General features: G+C 36.2%; 3 protein-coding genes and 1 long non-coding RNA gene across 8 annotated transcripts; 2 read left to right on the forward strand and 2 right to left on the reverse strand.

Moving 5' to 3' along the window:
* Positions 1-5,277: 5,277 nt before the first annotated feature.
* On the reverse strand, positions 5,278-8,903 carry LOC116190017. Of its 2 annotated transcripts, XM_031519691.1 has the most exons (5): positions 8,238-8,903; positions 7,235-7,963; positions 6,830-7,117; positions 5,841-6,090; positions 5,278-5,610 (listed from the first exon to the last, which is right to left on the reverse strand). In XM_031519691.1, the coding sequence occupies exons 1-3, from the start codon at positions 8,535-8,537 to the stop codon at positions 6,866-6,868; spliced, it is 1,281 nt and encodes a 426-aa protein (XP_031375551.1). In that variant the 5' UTR covers positions 8,538-8,903; the 3' UTR covers positions 5,278-5,610; positions 5,841-6,090; positions 6,830-6,865. The 2 variants fall into 2 exon arrangements, with proteins under 2 accessions (XP_031375551.1, XP_031375550.1); XM_031519690.1 differs by having other exon boundaries at positions 6,830-7,963; positions 8,238-8,654.
* Positions 5,897-6,695, forward strand: LOC116190019. The gene has a single exon (XM_031519692.1). The coding sequence runs from the start codon at positions 5,936-5,938 to the stop codon at positions 6,335-6,337; it is 402 nt and encodes a 133-aa protein (XP_031375552.1). The 5' UTR covers positions 5,897-5,935; the 3' UTR covers positions 6,338-6,695.
* A 4,006-nt stretch (positions 8,904-12,909) lies between the features above and the next one.
* Positions 12,910-13,835, forward strand: LOC116190020. The gene is made up of 3 exons (XR_004152585.1): positions 12,910-13,040; positions 13,260-13,565; positions 13,651-13,835. It is a non-coding gene; the product is annotated as an uncharacterized LOC116190020 (long non-coding RNA).
* A 647-nt stretch (positions 13,836-14,482) lies between these two features.
* LOC116190016 (serine/threonine-protein kinase Nek1-like) lies at positions 14,483-20,596 on the reverse strand. Of its 4 annotated transcripts, none has more exons than XM_031519689.1 (15): positions 20,465-20,596; positions 19,949-20,085; positions 18,973-19,105; positions 18,794-18,860; positions 18,598-18,663; positions 18,425-18,471; positions 18,268-18,313; positions 17,782-17,862; positions 17,639-17,681; positions 17,499-17,548; positions 17,321-17,402; positions 17,173-17,222; positions 16,493-16,566; positions 16,309-16,360; positions 14,483-15,729 (listed from the first exon to the last, which is right to left on the reverse strand). In XM_031519689.1, exons 3-15 carry the CDS (start codon positions 19,056-19,058, stop codon positions 14,686-14,688), a joined length of 1,788 nt encoding a protein of 595 aa, XP_031375549.1. In that variant the 5' UTR covers positions 19,059-19,105; positions 19,949-20,085; positions 20,465-20,596; the 3' UTR covers positions 14,483-14,685. The 4 variants fall into 4 exon arrangements, with proteins under 4 accessions (XP_031375549.1, XP_031375546.1, XP_031375547.1 ...); XM_031519686.1 differs by having other exon boundaries at positions 20,356-20,585; XM_031519687.1 differs by having other exon boundaries at positions 18,973-19,119; positions 20,356-20,585.
* Positions 20,597-22,108: the final 1,512 nt, after the last annotated feature.

A 22,108-nucleotide genomic window follows, 5' to 3' on the forward strand; every position in this document is an offset into this window, starting at 1 on the left:
CCATCAATCTGCTCCAATCGTTCCTTAATCCACCTTAGATGTCCGTCAATTGCCAGATGCTTATGTGTGTGGCGTCTTTTCTTTTTTCCATTAATGATTCCTTAATCCCAAAAGGTTTTGTTACAAAAACATGGATCCGAAATGAAGAATATAAACAAATAGGGAAGAACTAAAAGAATAAATGATTTTCTCTGTTTTGGGCAATACATATATCAACCGTATCTCAACCATATTCCAAGATCTAGCAGCTACTTAGTATCATCGACCATTAAAGATGCACGTCGCGCATACTCTCTGCACGCTACTGCTTTAGAAAAACACTAGGATGGAACCTGCGAGATGTCGCAGGCAAATAAAACATTTTCGTCAATCTTAGCATATTAGTTTGCATAAATAAATGAAAATAATGATAAAACTATTTATCTGCAAAAACTATTAACTCTTGATTGCTAATAAATAATCTTGATTTTTGAAAGGATTATATCAATCATATGGGTCATAAGGCATAAAAAACAAATATTTCTCCATCCAAATGTTAATTTGAATTTTCAATATTTCTAATATTTGATAACCATGATCACAATATTTAGGCTTAAGGGGCCCGTTAATGTTAAGTGAAGTTTGAAATTCATTAAAATCAATGCCTAAGTGAAGATTAAGTAAATAGGATGAGATAACCTTGCATTTTATGAAAAAGAGAGTTTGGACATTTTTAACATCAGAATAAAAAGAGGCTGCTAGTGATCAATTGAAATAAATTTTTTATATCAAAAAATATTGAAATTTTGTTTAAAAAATGACATCTAGGCTGAAATGGCCCCGCTAATTTTAAGTGGGTTTGGAATTCATTAAAAGTATCTTGTGCCTCCAATGAAATTAATGTCCAAATGAGGATTACTCCAAGGCAATAGGGTGACTAACCTTGTATTTCACCGAGAGGTTTTAATTGCAATAATTTTTTATTAAAACAAAACATAAAAGAGAAAAGAAAGAATTAAAGGATTTAGTGGATAATTAGAACTTGATACAACATAATGAATAAATATTCTAATACTCCAGTAGCACTCACTTTATTGTTATTTTTCCATAAATTTATACAAACAAAAATTGCGAGTAATATTATTTTAAGGAAAAAAGTGTACAAGTATCAATACGATACTTTGCTCCATTTGAAGGATATGAATTATCTTAATTAATTGTATAGATAGCTAAGACATGCTAATTTTAAAATATTTTTGGAGGATATAAAAAGAAATTAAAAGAAGAGAAAAAATGAAATAAAATCAAACTTTGTAAATAAAATTAATAAATAGGAAAGAAAAGGTTTAAAATGAAAAGAAAAAAGAGCGACATTTGGCCTCCTCTCGTTTTGATGGATCAAGCTTAATTTATGGAAAAATATTTTAACAAATAGCACTTACGTCATCTTTGTTTCTCTACAAATTTTTTAGAAATAAAAATTACACCTATCTTGTAGGATGTGATATTTTAGTTAAATGTATCGATACCAATGCTCTAGTAGCACCCATGTCATTTTTATTTCTCCACAAATATTTCAGAAACAAAAAAAACTATGAACTTTTGTACAGGATTTGAAATATTTTACTTAATTGTATAGATAGCAAAGACATAATAGATATGATAATGTTGAAATTCTTTTGGAGGACGTATGAAAAAATAAAGGATGTCCGAATAAATAAACAATAGGGACACTAAATGCAAAAAAAAAAAAAAAAGTTTGTCGGTAGAGTTGAAAAATGGTGAAAAAAAGGGTTAAAAAATGGAAAACTGAAGAAGGACACGGGGCTTTAAAGGACATGTTTTAGTTTTTTGTAAGATAAGATTGTAAACATCATCTGATCTGACTATGTCTCTATGTCAGTAGACGGCGGTCACTGTTTTCGGGAGTTTAATCGAGCCTAAACAAATCGAGTTCTAGTTGTTCGATTGGATTTTTACCGGAGGTTGACCTTGACTTGAGATTCTGAAGCTCGACCGAGCTCAAGCTCAAGTTCCAGCTCGACAGAGCTCGAACTCAAAGTTTCCAAATCGAGTGGAGTCCAACTTGCTTAAATTCCAGCTCGACTCAGCTTGAATGCACCCCTACAAAAGCATATAAAAAGCCTTCAACTTTCCTAGGAAGTCTGGAAGGTCTAAAGAGAACTTTATGAGACTTTCAGGGCATTTTCATAAAAAGAAAGTGGCTACTGGTTATGGAGCCATTTGACCCTCCTATTTTTAAATTGATTTTTATTTAGCTACTTTTTTATGGAATAATCCACTTTTGGTCCTCAATATTTAATTTCTTTTATTTTCATTGCAATTATTCTTTTACATCAATCATTTCCTCAATTTTACATGTTTTGTTCCTTTTACTCCTATCTTTTAGGATGATACAAAATAAGATTGAGGGGGAAAATATAATCTCTTTTTTCTGTTTAATTCTTTTAATCATTTAAAAAATAATCGGATAAAGAGAATAAAATGTATAACATTGAGGACCATAAATGTAATTGAACCAAAAACTGGAATTGTGATGAAATTGAAACAAGAAACTATATTTGAGGACTACAAATGAAATTTTAACCTTTTCCTCTTTTTAGATCTCTGTTGTAATTTGTGATAAGTCCTCTTATATCCCATAAAAAATTTCCCTTACTCATTAAGGCGACTTGTTAGCCTAGTAGAAAGTTAAAGTAATGGAATTAAGGGGTACAATAAGTTTTATTGATAAGAATATCGAATGTGAAATTTTTTATTTTCAAATCAAGAGCGAGGATCACTAGGACTTGGCTAATGCCCTAATGTCGCTATACCGTGGAGCATACTTGACTATGGATCAAGCTCGATATCGTTCAACAACAAGCATTACTTCGGGTTTGGGGGTATTTGTACGAGGTCTGAAAATAAATAGGAGAAAAAGGGGATCTCCAAGTCTCCGATATTGCAGCTCCACTGCATCACTTTATGCCGATAGCATGAATTTAGAATTTGCATTAATTCATTTTCTTGCATTTAAGTATAAAATATAAAAATAAATATTAAATCCTAAAAATGTTAAATTCACGCATCTTTCTCCGTTCAAGAAATTTACATGCGCAAATCCATGCTCTTGCCTTCAGTGATTTAAGCCTCGATGACTTTTATGATCAATTATTCACTTATCCGTCATACAATTTTTTTTTATATGTATCTTGATATTTAAAAATTTAATATGTCTGAATCGTATTAAATTTATTTAAGCTAACTGGCACATTAACATTCAAAAAGTCAAATCAATCAAATCAAATCAAATTTATAAAAGTAAAACTATTGTTTGAGTCTTCTTAGCTATAAATATGACAGGTGTCCTCTATTTTTTTCTCTTTCATTCTAACCATTTTTCTTTTCTTTTTAAATTTTCATTCTTTTTCGTTTAATTCATTCTTTTGATTTCTTTTTACGTTCTCCAAAAAATATTTCAAAATTAACATGTTTTAATTATCTATATGTCATTTAACTAAAATAATCACATCCCATAAATTGTCGAGTACAGTATCATTTTAATAGTAACGAGCATTTTTTTCTCAAAATAATACTACACATAATTTTTATCTTTATAAATTTATGAAAAATAACGATAAAATGAGTCAATTAAAGTGTTAGGATAGTTTTTTGTTAGAATGCCTTTGGTTCTAATCAATCCATCAATTCTTTGGTCTATCTTTTCTTTTTCAATTTTATTATTGTTATTAAATCATTCTCTCTCTATATATATAAATTATAAATATGATATAATTATAAGATCTCAACTAATCAATCTTAGAAAATTAATGTATATTATATAATAATATGAGTTAATTATTTTTTGGTACATATAAAATGAGTTAATTTCATAAAATTCATTTAAAAATTCAAGTGCACCATAATAATCCTATTGAAATTTTTTTTCCGTCAAAATTTTTATTAATTTATTTCTACATTTATATCATTCTTCTTCGTTCCATATAATGTTAAAATAGATTCCGGCCTTTTTCCTATATTCATGTATGCTTTTCGAGAGGAATTTGCTAAACAAGAATTTTATTTATAGATAAATAATGCAATTTCATGTGTAATATAAATATATATATGGCATATTTGTATATAAAAAAATTTACTATATGCTCTTATGTTTTTATACTTATCATAGCGTTTGATTAAGCTTCTCTTTTCCTTTTCTTCCACATCTATATGTTCATTAACTTTAGAAACTTGCGAAATTAGACAACTCTATTTATTTGAAAATAAGTCACACTATATTAATTTATTAATATTTTTCTTTCCAATATTACTAATATCCATCTCACATTTTGATCATGAGAAAAAAAATTATTGACTGAAAACATTTTTGAAGACCCGCGGCATCCCCCGAGTTTGTTCCTAGTTCACATTAGAATTTTCTTACTGCCTTCCAAGTAGAGAATCTGCAATTTGACAATCCAAATATTATTTTATGAATAAATTTATTTAGGTAGATAATATGGACATATTAAATGTATGATAACAGAAGACGACAAAATACGTAAAAGGAAATATTGTAAGGGGAAAATTATGGCACTGCTGATGTCAATCGGATGACGCCACACAAATAGCGTTCGGCTTGGTCTGCACACTGCAAATGTTTTCATATCTCGCGGATCTCTTACCCTGCTGCATTATTCGATTATCCTATCTTATCACGTTATTTGAAAAAATTGCTAATAGAATTACAATAGTTAACTCACTGTTTATTTGCAACGAACTTTTTTTTTCTTTTGCTAATCCAGGGTGTTTAGATTTCGCCCAATTAATCCCGGAGTTCTGTGAACTCCCGGCGACGCACGGAGCGGGTAATCACGTCAAAGGCACTCCAGTGACTCTAAGGGATTTCGAACCCATTTGCATCGAACCTTGAGATATAGATATATACAGCAAAAGAATCCTATTTTCTTAAAATTTTCTATCGTTAATGGGTGGAAATTGAAGTAATTTCTCATGGGAATACAATCTGGAATGGGCCACAGCTAGAAGTAACAAATAGAGATCAGGTTGCATGTGGTAAACAGGTACCCCTCCTTTTACTAAGTGTTATTCAGGTTCAGATTGATTTTCACGCACTTCAACTAATCCACATCTCCTTGACCCCAAGAAGATCTAAAATAGGGTGACCTTTGTGGATAAATTATTCCACATTTAGTGACTTTTACGACAAAAGTTCTATTTTAATCTTTACTTAATGTATCTAATAATTCATAGCAACAAAAACACGAATTTTGATGACATCGCATTTGTAGGAGACTAATTTCATATATATGTAAATACATGTAGGCTTTGCTTAAACACTACATTACATGAAAAAAAGTAGAAAAGAGATGCCCAATGTAGGATTGAAAATTCCCCCTTAAACATCGACTACCATCGACAACTTTCAAGCAAAAGCATAGATTCTTCGTATGTAACATTATCGAGCCATGCTACCATATCGCATCGAAAACCGGCAGGCTATTAGGACCAGCTCCCATGTGAGGCCGCAGTTTGGTAGAGGTTGGGAGGACGACTTTCTACTTAAGAAATCAGAGGAGTGGGCCCCAAACCGTTGCTGTCAAGAAGCTTCACCAACACACCTCAATGCATTAAACTAACAATAATCATCGGTTAACAACTAAACAAAGCAGCAAAGACATATATGTTCGGTAGTTAGTAGCTTTCACACCACACCTCATCATCATCATCACCATCCGAGTCAACAGCTTTGCTTATTCCTCCAAAAATGTCTTCCCCTCCACTCTTCCTGCCATCTAAACATTAAGGCTTTAAAAGGGTTGATAGTTGATAGATACCTCTCCAAAGACCTGCAGAGCTCGAGAACCCGCATTTTTCCTCCCTCTGCAGATCCCGGTTCTTCTTCTTTGCGCTCCGGTTCAGTCGAGAAGTCATGTTGGACTCCGCGGTTGAGGTCATCTCTCAGGCGGCTTCGAGTTCTCTCTTTGTCTTCTGCTTCTGCAACCTCATCATAGCCGTCATCCTCGTGGGCTCGAAGTCGAAGTCGAGCATCGAGGGAAGTTGTGCTCCCGCCTCCTCAATGCCCACCTGCAAAAGCAACACAAATGAGACTCGAGTTAAAGCTGAGAGCCCGTCCAATCACAGAGAGGAGAGAGCCGTGGCAGAACCTGAAGATGCGTGCACTCAATGTAACATAGAGATAGAAGACAAAGGCTACAACCAAGAAGAAGATGAGGATCATGATGATGAGTTGAAGATGAGAATTGAGGATTTTATTGCAAAGGTCAACAGAGAATGGCAAGCAGAGAACTTGAGGGCAAAGGCTACAAGTTAAAAAGAGGACCAGCAGTTAGAATTCGAGATGAGGAAATCAAAATTGGGGGGACATTTTGGCTAGCGAGTAGGGTGTACAACAATCAGCTTATCTATTCATGCTTTTGGGTCACTAAATCCTTTGTATGTAAAAGCCTAGGCAACTCAAACTCAAGCTCCCAGACTTTAACAAACCAGTTGAAGAGTCAACTCAAGCTCCTAGGCAAGATTAAGTATATTATTGATCCAAATAATGTAACTGATAATGTATTCGACATCATGTCCAAGTTTTGATCCATTAAGATGTTCCCAAATATCTATGACCCATTTCTCTTCGTCAAGCAATCACATGCTTAACGTATACTAGAGAGACTTGGATTGTCAGAGGTTCACGTGAGCTTGACTTCACAAAAGGGTCAAAGTAAAAGATAACAAAAGAGGAGGGGAAAGAGAGATGAATGAACAAAGCATCGAGTGAAATAGAGTCATGAAGTTGAGGACATGAAACTCTTACCAAAAATTCCCAGATCATGCAGAACAGACATGAAAGCTATTGATTTGCCTGCAAGCCGCTGCCGCCATAGTATTGCTTGGTAGTTTCCCGTGAAAATTCAGCAAAAGACATTCCATCTTTCAACCGTGACATGAGTGAGGGGATAATTCTCGAAATTCTGTCTATCAGATCTCTCCCATCTTGTTGGGTGAGACGACATCCATCATTAGATGACTCAGTGTCCTCACAATCAAAAACTAACTGATCCATTGGGTAACCTGAAAGAGTGAAAATTTTCGTCCAAGCAGGCTGCAAGAACAGAACAAATGATTCTCGACTCAAATTTTCATGCATCGGAGGTCTATGAACACAGTGAAGGGTTGACCGCAACTTTCCCTTGGATAAGATATCAGCAGATTCCCCCACCTGGATTATGAAGCTTTCAGAAGATGTCTTCACCATGAAAACTTTACCCTTCTTGGCATCGAGAATTTGCAAATGTGTGTGCCCCCCTGGGTAAGGACATTCTTGAACACAAGTAGCAGCCCCTCGATCATCTTCCCTCGCTTCTTGTGGTAAAACAGATGAAAGAAACATAGGAGCTGTCAGAACTGTGAAGATACCATAATCATAATGCCATTGCTGCCACAGGTTGGAGCTTACACAACATGCTTTGGCCTCACAATGTGTCGAGTCACCCCTCTTCATAGAGTCCCGTTTTAAATTTTTCTTGCTAGCGACTCTACCCTTATTGATTCCTGACTTTTTCCCACTTTGCTTTAGAACAAGATTCTCTATCCTGGAATGGTAATGAATAAGTCGCCCTTTTGCACTTGAAGATTCCATCAGACTCTGCTCCAGCTCATGGCCCCCGATGGCCGAATCACAAATTCGGGCAAGACAGATTCCCAGGTCCATCATTACAAAACCCAGCTCCTTTAAAGAATTTCCAAGGTGATCGTATTCATCATCCTGAAATTTCATCGACTTATTCATGTTAAGATCGCCATTTTCTAAACTAGCCACTCGATTCAATTCATTGTTTGCTTTGCTCCGAGAATTCGCCACACCTTCTGCGTATCTCAGTTGCATAGCAAAGGAGGAGACTCTTCGGTCTGGATCTTTTAGTGGAACATCACTCCCCAAGCATTGCTCCTAAAATCAATTGAACTCAAAAGGAAAATATGAGAACTAAACCACAACATGCAGAGAAAGGAGAACCAAAACATCAGACCAAAACATCTAAACAAAACATCAACCAAATATGATACAAAATAAATGTACAATATTCCTTCCCGGGGAAGAAAATCTTCCCGTAATACCACCTTTCTTCCTAAGATAAATTACCAAACTTCTACCAAGCCAAGCTCTCTCCCTACCGCCGTGCTTGCGAATTGACAATCTAAACGCAGAATTTGTAGCTACTTACCTTGAGGATGCGCTTCCGGCGTTCAGGATCGAGAAGGGCAAGCTCCCGGGCGGCGAACTGGAGCCTCCGCCGGAGGAAGGAGACACCGGGGACCCCGCTGACAGCAAGCAGTCCAGGGCCGTCTGGTCCTAGAGACTCCATTACGCTTCGCCTCATAGAGTCCCACCTGAGGATCTCTTCCTCCGATGCTGACGAAGAAGGATCATCTGTAGGGCCGGTTGAGGACAGAATCACCAGATCAGAATAGCTGAGCTCGAAGGGTTCCATGACGAGCGCTTCCGAATCGGATTCTTCCCTCATTTCCGATCAAATCTCCGGTCACAGAGTTCTTCACGGCGTTCAGCTTGATTAGGGTTTAATCAGGGTTTAACGTTCCAAAGAGACGGGAGAAAGATTTGGGGCTCGAGCGAATTTTCATTCGGCCCCTAACGTTGTATTCCGGTCCACTTCACTCCCTAAACTTCCCCATTTGATTCAATAGACAAGCAAGTAAATTCACGAATTATGAATAAACCTTACATTCCATTAAAGCCCTAAGCCAATAAATTTAGCTCCTGATGGTTGTGTTCAACATCTAAGAGTTGAGAAGAAACATGATTAAAATACAAAAGGGTAAGAGAAGAATTGAAGAAAATTTCTTCGATCTCGGGCCCTAGTCGTCTCTGATCTTCTCCTTTCTCTCATCCGCAAAAGCCACGCACCTTCTCTCTATTATATCGTTCAGCTCTGTCCATTCCGCCCTTCAAAGTTTTTTTAGCTGAAAATAGGGGGTGTGCAGGTCCGGATACCTTTTTTTTCACGATATCCGAACCCTATATTTTAAGGGACGGGTTCCAATATGGATTTTAGACCAATTTATATTATATGTTATCGTGTTAATAAATTTGTTTCACATATTGTACTAATTTATAGAAGAAAATACACTAAAATCATCTAAATTTGTTTATATAAATAGCTCGTTTATTGTGATTTTATCATGTCAATCATGTAATTAAAGTTAATAGTATATCATATAGGTATAATATGTACTTAAAGGTAATAGTGTCATATCATGTAGGTAAGTATACATATACATTTAGACATGCTTAGTTAAATGAGTTAAACGTGTCGTATTCATGTCAACCCATAATTAAACGTATTGTGGTCGAGTTTGAAAATCTCGACACGTTTATTAAACATGTTGTATTCGAGTTTAGAACTTTTTGGCACAAACTTGTTTAGACACGACTTGTTTAAACACAACACGACACATATTGTCACCCCTAGGTCATCACATCAAGATTGCAACTCTATTGGTCTGATTTTACCTTATGCCCGTTAAAATCAATTTTTTTTATGGCTTGCCCTTTTGTTGTTGATTTTGGATTGGTTGGCTCCCCATTGACGGTCGCCGGTTTAAACCGATCAAGGAATCACTTGTTGCTTAGCTGCTCTAGTTTTCTTGGTTTGATTGTATTGGGATTGGGCTATTAGGATTAGTTTCATTAAAATCTGTCTTGGGGTTGTAATCTGTGGTGGGATCTTACGCTCGGATATTGGCCTAAGACACCCTGTCCATTCCACTTTTTTTCGTAAAAGTGAAATTTCATCATGGATTATGAACTAGGCTAAGGATTCCACTCCCGGTGTTTACCTTGTAAAATGTTACAGACAAGTCGTGATCAGGATTAACGGTTTCAAGATGGCAATTTTTAATTGTACTTTTATTTTGATGCGATTCTTCACATTATTTTCCTTTGTAGATTGTCCAGTCGATAAATTGTTACACCCCGCTCTTATAATATTTGGTTGAACATTTTTTCTTGTATCCATTTTTGCACTGGATATATAAAGGATTCTCATGACCGTTTCAATAAATAAATAAAAAATGTCACTACTCTCGTAAGATCATTTACATATTTCATTGATCACCGCGATAAAAAGGTGGACTTGCATACAGTATATAGAGGTCTTGTAAAGTGGTTGTAGGCTTCACACATTTAGACAGTCCTATCTACTGTTATCAATACCGGACCAGCCCCGCCGGTTGACCAGTCGGATCGGGACGTGTACTTGTCTAATCAGGTTCTCACTTATGGACTGAAATGCACATCTGACATTTGAACCATTAGACTGTAAGACCGGTTGATGTTCCATGCAATCTCATCTGAACCAGCCCGTAGTATGGGTTATCTCTCTCTCTTTTGGAACTATTAAAATCAAACACAAGAAACATTATACCACTAAGATGTCACTGTTTTGTTGTTCTTTCATCTCGAACTAGTGTGCAACACCCGCATGGTGTTGCGGTCGGGAAAAAAATCAATTTTTTTTATTTTATAGTAAAACTATTAATGATGATCAGCAGTAGTTTGGTTTTTCTTCATTTTTTTTTTCTGCAATCCCAGGAAGTAACGATGGAAAGTCGAGAAAATGCACATGGTTGCAGAGAGAAGAGGCAACAAATAATACACCCAAAAAAAAAAGAGAAGGCAACAAATAGCTTAAAAAATAAAATGCCTAAGAAATGTAGGCGTGACACGTGGTCTCCTCAATTTGCAGATCAGTGACCGTTTTAATTGTTTACTTAGACAACCGGGCTGAGCATATACGCGGGAAAGAGTTGTCAGGCCGAATAATTTTCTTTTCTTAATATTTATTAAAAATGTAAATGTAAAATATAATGAGTTAATATTGTGAATGAAGAAATACTTGTAAGTAGTACGTTTATATGCTTGTTTACAATATGATGTGATTACTGTCACAATCCAATTTTTACCATCAGTACATCTATTTCATTGCAAAAGAGAAACAATAGTAAAAAAATGGAATCTAAAAGGAAAAAAGCAATATAACTCAATAACAAATTAGTCTTTATCCTTAAATTTATCTCCTCAACGACCCTTTTGCGTGGAAGAAGCAGGTCACCTGCAGAGAGCTATACTTGTTTTAGAAATTCATTATAACATGCTCTTTACATATTTCATGAGTGCAGGTATTTTGATTTCAAAAAGCGAGGTGGCATCATGACACTGTACCACTTATGAAATTACTATTAGCGGTCATATGAAGAGTCACACAAGGAGAATACTTCGTCCCACTTGATGTTGCATGGTGAGTCATCTCGGTTTTTAATATTTTATATAGATGTTTATGTAATAATTAATTAAAAGATGTTAAAAAAGATACGTGTTTGTATATGTATAAGTGTAGATGGCTTTATCTTTTCATTGAACGTTTTGTTTGGTGAGTTCATTATTAGCTTACGGTAGAAATTGGATCATTTTCTCTTTTGAGATTCTAGACAAAAGTCTACAAATCTAAGTTGCATATATCAATTCCTTTACATTGTATATGTTATAAGCCATCTCGGGACTTGCTTAAGAAGGAGGAATCTCATGTAAATATCAAGGAATAAGGTTTGATCCTATTCATGCAACTAAGAAAAGTAATATATCCTACTTAAACATAAGAGAAGTGATATATGTGCTCATATATCCTTTATTGCTTCATTTTTCTTTAATAATTATAATAATAATAATAATAATAAACTCTTAAACCGACATCTCACGCTTCCATCTCATCAAAATTGATATCTTCGTCTCTTATACTGACGCTCCATTAAAATTCTAAACTCTCTCAGGCTGTCACATCAATATCTTATACTTTATATGTTTTTAAGAATTTTTTAAAATATGATTTCAATATATATTTCATATTAAAATAAAGATTTCACTATTAATATATGCAACTTTTTACACAATGCCTTACATATTCTATTAGTGAACAGTTGTCTCATAAGATTGTGAGTGTTTAATTGGGCAACTATATGATTTAATTGTAAATATAATCTATCTATAATTGACATTTTATATGTTTTTATTTTTATATGAAATAGTATATTTTGGTTATTTTTAGAAATAGTACAGAGGTATGTTTGATATCCATCATATTACCACATACAGTGGGAAGCCTTCCCAAATTCTGAAAATATCCATTATATATATGTATATATCCGAACAGAAATTTCATTTGGCGCGTCATACTCATTTCGATATACTTCTCCTCTCGTCTCGTCTCGTCTCTTCACTACGTCTCAACACGTTCTAGGATTTCGCAGTCTTGATGGATTCGTCACTCGTGATCGAAAGTTATGCCACGTTGAGAAAGAAAACAAGTTAGGTTGTGCGAATGCCTTCGGCTTTGTGTGATGTCTCTGTCGATTTAGGCAATTTACTATTGCTTCTTGCTGCATGCATGTTCGGTGCCAGAGAAGCTCGAAAAAGAGAACACTTACCTCAATATTGATCTTCTGATCGCAGTACGAGAATTCACATTTGCTGTTTCTTCCTCAGTCAAAACTTTGTGCTTGTCGAACATCATTGTGTTGCTCCTTTGATTTAGATCATTGCAAAACGTGATGCTTTGAACAGCGCTCTACATGTTCTTAAATTGACGGTTAAATTTATATTGGTAAAACTCAAGAGAGCATATTCTGTTAAATTACAATTTTTTTTTTTTACTGAAGCAGTAGATCATATGAAAATGCTAACGTACTAATTTATCGGCAGCATTGTCATCAATGTCACAGTAGAAGTTTTGTAAGTTACTACTAAAACTGTTATTGTATGGTTGGCTATATAAATCAATTTGACAATATTCCAGAATACAAAATCGAATAATTCAACGGAGCTTGTCCGTACTTTGGAGGAAGACTTGCAGAGAACTAGGAATGAACTTGCTATGCTCAAGGCGAAGCAGAAGGAAGACGAGAAGGATAGGAATTCTTCATGGACAAGCTTTCTGCAAGATCAGCTGCTCTTGGTACGTAGTCTATATGAGTTCGAATCTCAAGAGAAAACTATAAGAATGCATAAGGTATTCCTACTTGGTCTCTTTTCTATATATATATATTATGTCAATTCCGATATGTTGATTGCTGTCCTATAATTGTAAGGATTGACCGGATAACATCTTGGCACGATTGATTCCCGTGGATTAGAGAGTAAGAAACTTATGCAGCATCCTTGTTTTAAACTACAGGTGATAAGGAACTCGAGGAACTAAAGATTCAGGAGCAGAGAGGGAAAGCTCCTACAGAGATGGACAGAGCAAGTTTTATCAGTTTTATTCAGAGTTTTACCAGTCTAAGAAGAAGTTGATTGAGGAGAGAATGGACTTCGTAGAGAAACTTGCTCGGAGAAAGTATGACTTGAGCTCAGATAAAGATGTGCACGAGGAGTTAATAAATAAAATGGACATTGGAGAATTCGTCTAGGAGAGTGAGTTCAGGCATTGGAGAATACAGTCTTCTTATTCAAAGCTACGACATCGTTACGAGATAAGCTGGTTTGAAATCTTTACTTACCGAATATGGATATCACTACCCCGAATGTTCATTTCCATACTAAATCTGTCATGATATGCCCTACAGAAAGATAGCACTGGAAAGCCCCTGGCAGATCAACTACAGAAGAAAACCGAATATATAGGAGCCCTTCATGAGGAGAATGAGAAACATAAGCAGGTCGAGCTTTTTCCCTTTCCAATATTTTAACTACATTTTTCGTTTAAGTCGTGTTCAAGCTAAAAAGTAGTTTTCTTTAGGCTGGTAATGACATCAGGAGGATCTATAAAATGGAGAAGCGGGAGATTATCGATCAGAAGAAAGAGAGGTTTTTTACTTTCTTGTTCACTCGCGTTACCGTCAACTGCCTCTGGTACCAAAAAAAAAAAATATCAATCATTTAATCAAGTTTCCGGGACAAAGTTCCTGCAGAAATGGAAAGGAAGCATGAAGAAACTGGCAGAATGCGGGGGAGTCAAAACAGAAGTTGACATGCATGCCTGCTCTGATATAAACCAGAAACTGAAGTGATTCAAGCTTGAAAATTTGGCATTTCCCTTCTGTTTCTGCATATAGAATTCGTGTCTCGAATAAGCGGGATCTGTTTTGACGAGTCGTGGAAACTATTCAGGGTGCTTGCTCAACAAGGACAAGTTTTTGGGTAATTTTTATAATAGCAAGGACGAACAAACTGACTGCAGCCATCATCACGTATGAATCGTCGAGTACTCCTGATTAAATTTTATATGTTTAATTTTATTTGATATTGGAAAGTTTGTCTTTTTACTCATGGACTAAGTGTATTTGGCTTTTAAAATTTTTAAGAGAGGGAGGGGGGGTTAACAAGGGATTTAGGTTCAAGGTTTTTGATGAAGTCACGCCAGCTGACTGCATTTCAGTTTTCACACCATAGGAACAATTCCATGAATAATATTTGACAAACAATACGGGAATTCCATAAACCACAACCTTTCAAAGCCTCCCAAAATTCTCGAAAGATCGAACTTCAGCATGTATTTACAGCACAATCCCTTCGACACAATCCAAGAACCTCAACAAACCCCAAACAGAACACATTCAACCAATTCCCCATCTCAATGTAACTGCAAAGCTTGTTTGTCATTACACAGCAGTGTCTTTAAAGCTCTTACTCAACCAAATCGCGGTCTCCCGGGGTGAAACCTTCTCAGGGCCGAACGGCTTTAGAAGCACACCTAGCTCCTCGAACCTCTCCTGCTGCAACAATCGAGCACTGAACTCGAGCAACCCTTCCAATGCCTCGGCTCGCTGCTGGTACGATGAGGTATCGAACTTCCGCTGCCGAAACTCATTAGAAGAAGAGGATGTTCTCAAGATCCCACCAGTTGTGAGGATGTTGCTATTATTTTTAGTATTGCCATTGTTATTCTGTGAGCTTTCACTTCGTGGAGCTTCTTTCGGATGGTGGACTGTGCATTTGTCCTTCGTGATTGAGCAGTCAGGATTGGCAGGCGAGAGTTGTGGACCCTTGATGTCTGGCAAGATCGAGTCTTCTGGTGATGTCAGGGGGAACTCGGCAATCTTGTCGATACGAGGTTTGTTGACTGAGACGTTGGGAGATTCGGTGCTTCGAAAGAGGTCGACATTAGCTGTGTATGGAGGGCCCATAGTTGATGGTCTAGTTGATAGCGGGAGGGATACTCGGCGCGATGACCGGGATGATTTCCTGGCCGGAGTTCGAGACACTTTTGCTGTAGTCAAGCGCCTCCTGGGAGTAGAAGCTTCCATTACTGGTGTCAGTCTCGGGGTTCTTGCAAAACCCAGTGGAACATCTGAGACTTTCGACCTATCACTGCCAAAATCTTCCGAGGCATGCCCGATTGATAACTCTTCAAATGTTCGATTCAAGCTCCCGAAATCATATGCTCGCCGAGAAAGGGACGACGAGGAGTCGTGTTCGGTCATCGAAATGCTAGGATTCAACGTCCGGTCATTGCTGAAAGACCATCTCTTCTCCCTATCAGTCGACATGGGAATAGATTCAGGGGTGTCCATAAATCGGATCTTCTTCATGTAGTTCCGGGGGGACCACTGCATAGGGTAAGTGTGCCTCCGGGGACTGTTCAGCTTGAGATGGATCTTGAGAACATAAGGCTGAAGATGTGGGTGATTGAGCAACTCCGCAGCCTGACAGAAACAGAATTATGCTTCAATATGGATAATTTACTAATGTGTACGCAGGGAGAAAAAAAAACACTAAAACCATAACCGAATTCGATTAAATTAGTCCTTCTAGGGTCAGATACTTCAGGGGTAGACCATTACCAGTTCAAACCTGCCATGATCAGACTGAATTGGATATAATAGTCTATTCGGGGCAATTTTTGCCCAAGATACTGAGATCAAACTAGTCTTTTGACCATTCTCATAGAACTAAAACTGGAAGCGAAGCAAATAAATCTTGCATAATATGCCCAACCCAGTATTTACCAACAGGACTAGCTAGTTTCTAATTTGAAATGAACTTTCGAGTAAGCATTTGTACTTTTTTTAGTTTTTTTTTTAACATAAAAAAGGAAAACACACCGATGTCCAAGAGCGAACTTCTTTGCAAGCCAATCAATGCCTCCAAGTGGTGATCCAGTTTGGTCAATTGAAATTTTGTATTTATTTTCATTTTCAAATGAGTTATGCTTACAGTCTTGGCTGTTTATGACTCTAAAAGGGCAAAATATAATCGTGACAAGTAAGGAATTATGAACATACACTTGGTCTCAGCTCAGGATTTTTCCGCAGCATGCTTTTGATAAGCCCCCGACTGAAATATATTACAAACATAGACATAAGATCAGGAAACTAGGTGATATTCAGATACTGGTAATGGCACAGGAAATAGTAAGTGATCCAGGAAGTAGAGATGGAAGGTCGAGAAAGTGGAAAAAGAGCTCACAGGGCCCCCGAATACATGGTGGGAAGGGGAGCCACAATCGACTTGTTTATTTTGTTAATGAGAGCCTGCATATCCTGCGAGGGTAAAAGAACATGCAGGGAATCACTAATTCTTGATTGAACACATACTTTTCGCACAACCAATTCACAGATTTGGACAAATCATTTATTTAGTTGTGATGACAAATCGTCCATACAGTATCTCATTAGATGGTTTTGGAAACATTACTTCCTTGATTGGTTCGTTCCACAAATAAGAGAAATTTGAGTTTATGCAATTGTCTTTATGAATAATTCCTCTACCTGGGAAATTGTTACACAGCCTTACCAGATTGACAGTCAATTGCATCTTTTGGTTCACCAAAAAAAAAATCATCTTTTGCATTTGAAAGGGAAAAAAAATAACAGCAAGATTACCTCAAATAAATTCAATAAAGCAATGACATAAAGAAGATTGTGTGCGATGAAAACAAGGAATGCTCCTCAAATGATGAGAAAGCAAAACGTACATACTTTGTTCTTACATTATGAGCCATATTCACTAGAAAACCTTCGGATGTTTAGTTTAATTCTATTTCAGAGACTTTCTTTGCTTAAATTTGTCAATGGAAAATGAACTTTTTGTTGGAAGAAAGAAAATCAGCAAAATATCATATGGCTAAAATGGGATGTTCGACTTACAAAAGCTTTAAATGCAGGCCTGTGTGCAGTCATTTCATACATACAGCATCCTGCAAATAGTATTAGAAAAGGTGGTTCTCTGAAACCAAAATTTCGATGAAGAAAATGCAAAAAGCATTGCACGCAGATGGTTACTATCATAAATTACCTAAAGACCAAATATCTGACTTGGAACCATAAGGTATATCGGCAAGAAGCTCGGGGCACATATAACTTGGAGTTCCAACAACCTGGATCCATCAGCCCAAAAAGAGCTAGAATTGATCAAACTTAATCAAGCCACAGGCAGGCCCAGAAGAGTCCCACCAGTCCGATCATATACTTACAGAGGAAGCGAGATCATCAGAAGTTAACATCTTTGCAAGACCAAAATCACCTGCACCAATTATAAAAGAATATATTGCCATGAAATTCAAATGGATTTAGATATAAGGGCCTAATTAAGGAAGTGGGGTTGATAATTCACCTAGGCGAATGTCTTGGTCTTTGGTCAAGAATATGTTTGAGCACTGAAGAAATCAGAGAAAATCGTAAGTCTGGCGCAGCAAAAGGAACAAGAAACATGAAAACATATTTCTGAAGAAAGTTATGATAAGATATGCCACGAGCCTTGACATCACGGTGAAGAATATGGTTGGAGTGCAAGTAATCAAGAGCCATAAGGAGTTCAACCAGCCACTTGCATATTTTCTGCATCAATCAATGAATCAGCATGAGAAAACTTACTAATATCCAACTGTACCAGCCCATTCAACCGTGAATTGTTTCTTGGACAAAGGATATGCACATTTACCGCTGTGAATTGCCAGTTCTCTCAGGTAACAAAACCTGAACTGCACAGTTTTTAATATTTTATATCTAGAACATATATCTCACTGTTTTTAAAATAAAACATAAGTAATCGCTAATACGCACTTAACCTTCATTGAACCCATGAAAACATGCCTTGCCAGTTCAATGTTGGTCTGGTTCTAATGACTACCATATAAATAAATATATATATATATATATGTCTAATACTGCTGTATGTACCAGAATACCAAACTCTGTGCCAACAAAGAAGAATACACATGAGTTCAATAGAGGAATGCAAACCTCTTCAGAAAAGTGCGCCCCATTCACTCTTTTTATAGCTTCTGCCCTGCAGAGAATTTGCATCATCAAAGTAAGATTGTGTAGAGATAAGCAGGGATTATTATGTGCAAAGAAAAAGAGCTCTCTCAAATTATAATTCACAGAGAGAAAGCACTACATGTCTCCACCCTCGCAATATCCGATAATAATGCATACATAGCAACCCTGCAATTGAGGATAGGAGAACAACGATTATGAAACTGATAAGCACATTGAGATTTTATTGAGAAAAGCATATTGACAAATAAAATGGACAAAAGTATAGCATATTTGGAATTAGAACGAACTTGCCTTCTCTACCCAGGAATCTTTGTACTCCACAATAAATGGATTGCGTACTTTAGATATAAGCTCCATCTACGTATAAAGGAAACCAGAAAGCTCATGAAAACCGGTGGCAGAGTTTCCGATAGATAAATGAATAAAACTTGAAATAAAAGGACAATGCTAATGGAGAAGTAAAAAAAGCATATATAGAAAGGCTAACCTCTTGGAAGGCTGATCTACGAGCCCTCTCGGTTTGCCGCGCAAGACGAATCTTTTTAAGGACATACCTGAGAGAAAAGTAGAACATAAAGAAGATGCTGAAATAGAAAAGGCAAACAGTAAGAATATTCTGTCTGCATACGTTTCAACCAATCGTGATAATATTTAGAGTGAACTTACTTCTTCCTTTCATGTTTATGCCTCACGAGCAGAGCAGAACCGAAAGAGCCTTTTCCAATCTGCTCCAGAACTTCATACTGTTCCATCCTCAGTACTAACTTCTGGTCCTCCCTCAACCCTTATTTCATGACACCTTTAACAGAATAACTAATGAAATTCAAAAATCAATCTATAGTAGAGCACCTTCCTTCTTTGAATGGTAAAATAAGTTAAAAGCCAGAATTTCAAGCACAACGATGCACACTGAAGAATGCATTACTTTACCTTAAAACCAAAGAAACCACTGACAAAGTCAATCAACAGAAAATCACAAGACATCATTTGATATGTCTTATTCCAAAATGACATGCCATGTGGAACAGAACATTAAAATCCTCCACTGATATAGCTGCTAGAATCTTTTTTTCTTAAAGTCATATAAATAAGAACCTTGCACAGTTGTAGATCGGCTTCATTTGATGTTTGTTATTGAGGAACAAGGCTCCATCACCTATAGCATATTTAACTTTCATGGGAGGCGAAAAATAATAGTTTGGATTTTGGAATATGACATGGTCTGTATCCCTAGTTTTCCAAAAGAGGGTCCTCTGTTGGCTGTGAGTTGTCATCACAATTTAACAAGCCTAAAGCACTTCACAACTAAAATATCCACATGCCTAAGAACCATTTAATTGCAGGGAACACAAAAAGCCGTGCACATGTAGCCAGCTGAAACTTTAACTATTGCCGGCACAAAACCAGGGACACTATGACTGAAGTTGTATCCAATTTGATAAAGAACATACTTGGATATGTTTATTTAGGCAGAAAGACATTTGATGCAACTAAAGCTTTGTCCAATGGAGAGAGAGATAGATTCAGTTTCAGCCCAAAGAACATTTGCACTGAAAATGGTATATGTCCAAAAACAAACTTTTACGGGCATAGAAGGTTCCTATAGCATTTGGTACAAAAGCAAAAGGAAAGGCAGACTAACCAATTTCCCGAGCTAAACCTAAGCTTCTGATGCCATGAGTGCTTGCTAGAGTTGTGATATCAGGTTAACCAAAACACATGGAACCAATCTCTAGCTTATAGGCCTGCAAATCAGAGTGGAACCCAGAAGGAAAGTAGCTGCATCAAGAAAAACCAATATTGTAAGTGAATAAAAAAGTGTAGGATATATAGAATTTATTTACCTACCAAAGTTGTTCCTTAAAAAAAAAGACCTTTCCCAAATGGGAAATCATGAAGAGATGAGCTACAGGATCAAGAAACGGTCTCTACTGAGCTGAAAGAACTTACACAGACACGTAATACACAGAGCCCACAAAGGGAACGCTCTAAAAATTTGAACTTTATGACTGCAATGATCGAAAAGATACGAACTGGGGCGTCCCTTACCCGGGCTAGGAGGATGAAGAAGGAGATGAAGAGGAGAGTTGGGGCTCCATAGAAATGAATGAAGATACTGAGAAGGAACTGAGGGGATAAATTGGAGTGTTCTACTAACGTTTGTACTGTCGGAGGAGTAGAGATGAGATGAGATGGTCCAGCGTCCAAATTGAAAGAGAGACAGAGAAAGCGGCAACAGAATTGAAAGGAAAACGAAAGTGGAACTTCACGAAGTTCAAATGTTCAAATTAATTATCTTTTTCACAGAGAGAGAGAGAGAGAGAGGGAGGGAGGGAGAGGTCAAATGTCAACATCAGCTTTGCCTTCTTTCTATCTATGGGTCTTTTCTATATTATTTATCTAATTTTGATTTTGATTTGATTTGATTTGATTTGATTAATTCTTTCATTAATTAATCAATTAACTTTTTGTTGAATTATAGGCAGCCCAATCTTGATTTGTTCCTGTTCATGGAGATTCCTGAAAGCGACCTGATTAGGAGAGGAGCTCTTCCTACTAGTAATGTAAGGTAGAACAGTTGCCCAATCTGTTCCCAACCTAACAAAAGGTTTGTCGAATTTTGCTTTTGCGATTTGCGGAAACCATCATGTGATTGCCATAATTGATTATGCATTCATAATCAAAGCACGGCAATCTCGTCCCATCTAAGCGGCATTGTGGTTTTATCCTCAAGATAGAAATCTATTGGGTAAAATACACTCTCATCTCTTACGGTGCGTTTGGTTCCTGAGTTAAATTAACTTTGATTTTAATTGTGAAAAAAGACAAATAAGATGAGATTATAAATTTGACTTGAAAACGTGTGTTCTTATTATGTAGTAGTTGAGTTAAAGTTAAAGTTAAATTTTTTGACTTGGAAAATGTGTATTTTTATTGTGTAGTGTGTTGAGTTAAAGTTAAAAGTTAAAATTTTTGTTATTTTAACTCTGAAACCAAACAGAGTATTTGGCCCGTTTGTTTTCAGGGTTAAAATCACAAAAATTTTAATTTTAACTTTAACTCAACCCACTACACAACAAAAATACACATTTTCCAAGTCAAAAAATTTAATTTTAACTATAACTCAACACACTACACAACATTTGTCCTTTTTCCACAATCAAAATCAAAATTATTTTAATACTGAAATCAAACGCACTATTAAAGTTTTACTCAATAACACTAACCTCCTTCTCAAAAAAAAATTGACCCTCTACCATATTGACCATATTGACTCGATAAGAAAATTCATTTTTTGTCTCAACTTTTGAATGCTTTTCAATTTCATCATAATTCTTGTTGTTTGATCTTATTCTTGATATTACGTGGTTTGTCTACCTTGATTTATTGTTTAAATTACAATTGATCTATCGATTTACAATACTTTTAAGAGTAATATCTTTTTCAAAATTTTTAAAAAGTAACTCCTAAACAATATTTGATGCTTTCTATGATATCTTAAACTGCTACTTTTGATATCTTGATCACGAGAGATGCCTATAACCATGCAATATTTTTGTGAATAGAATACTTTTGTAATAAAGAAAAACTATAATAGACGTAAAGAGTTTGTCCAAAGTCGATTCCCGTTCTCAACTCATAACCAATATGAGCTCGAAGTTTCCTTCATAACTCTCGGAACTTCTTCGTAGTGGCTCTTTTCCAATCACTCATTTCATAGGGAACCTCAAAGTGGCTCTATTTCATTATATTCCGTCCATATCACAATTCCATCCATTTAATATGCATTTGGTGTCATTGA

The sequence above is a fragment of the Punica granatum genome, unplaced genomic scaffold, assembly GCF_007655135.1.
Source record: "Punica granatum isolate Tunisia-2019 unplaced genomic scaffold, ASM765513v2 Contig00098, whole genome shotgun sequence".
In the NCBI taxonomy this organism is placed as follows: Eukaryota; Viridiplantae; Streptophyta; class Magnoliopsida; order Myrtales; family Lythraceae; genus Punica; species Punica granatum.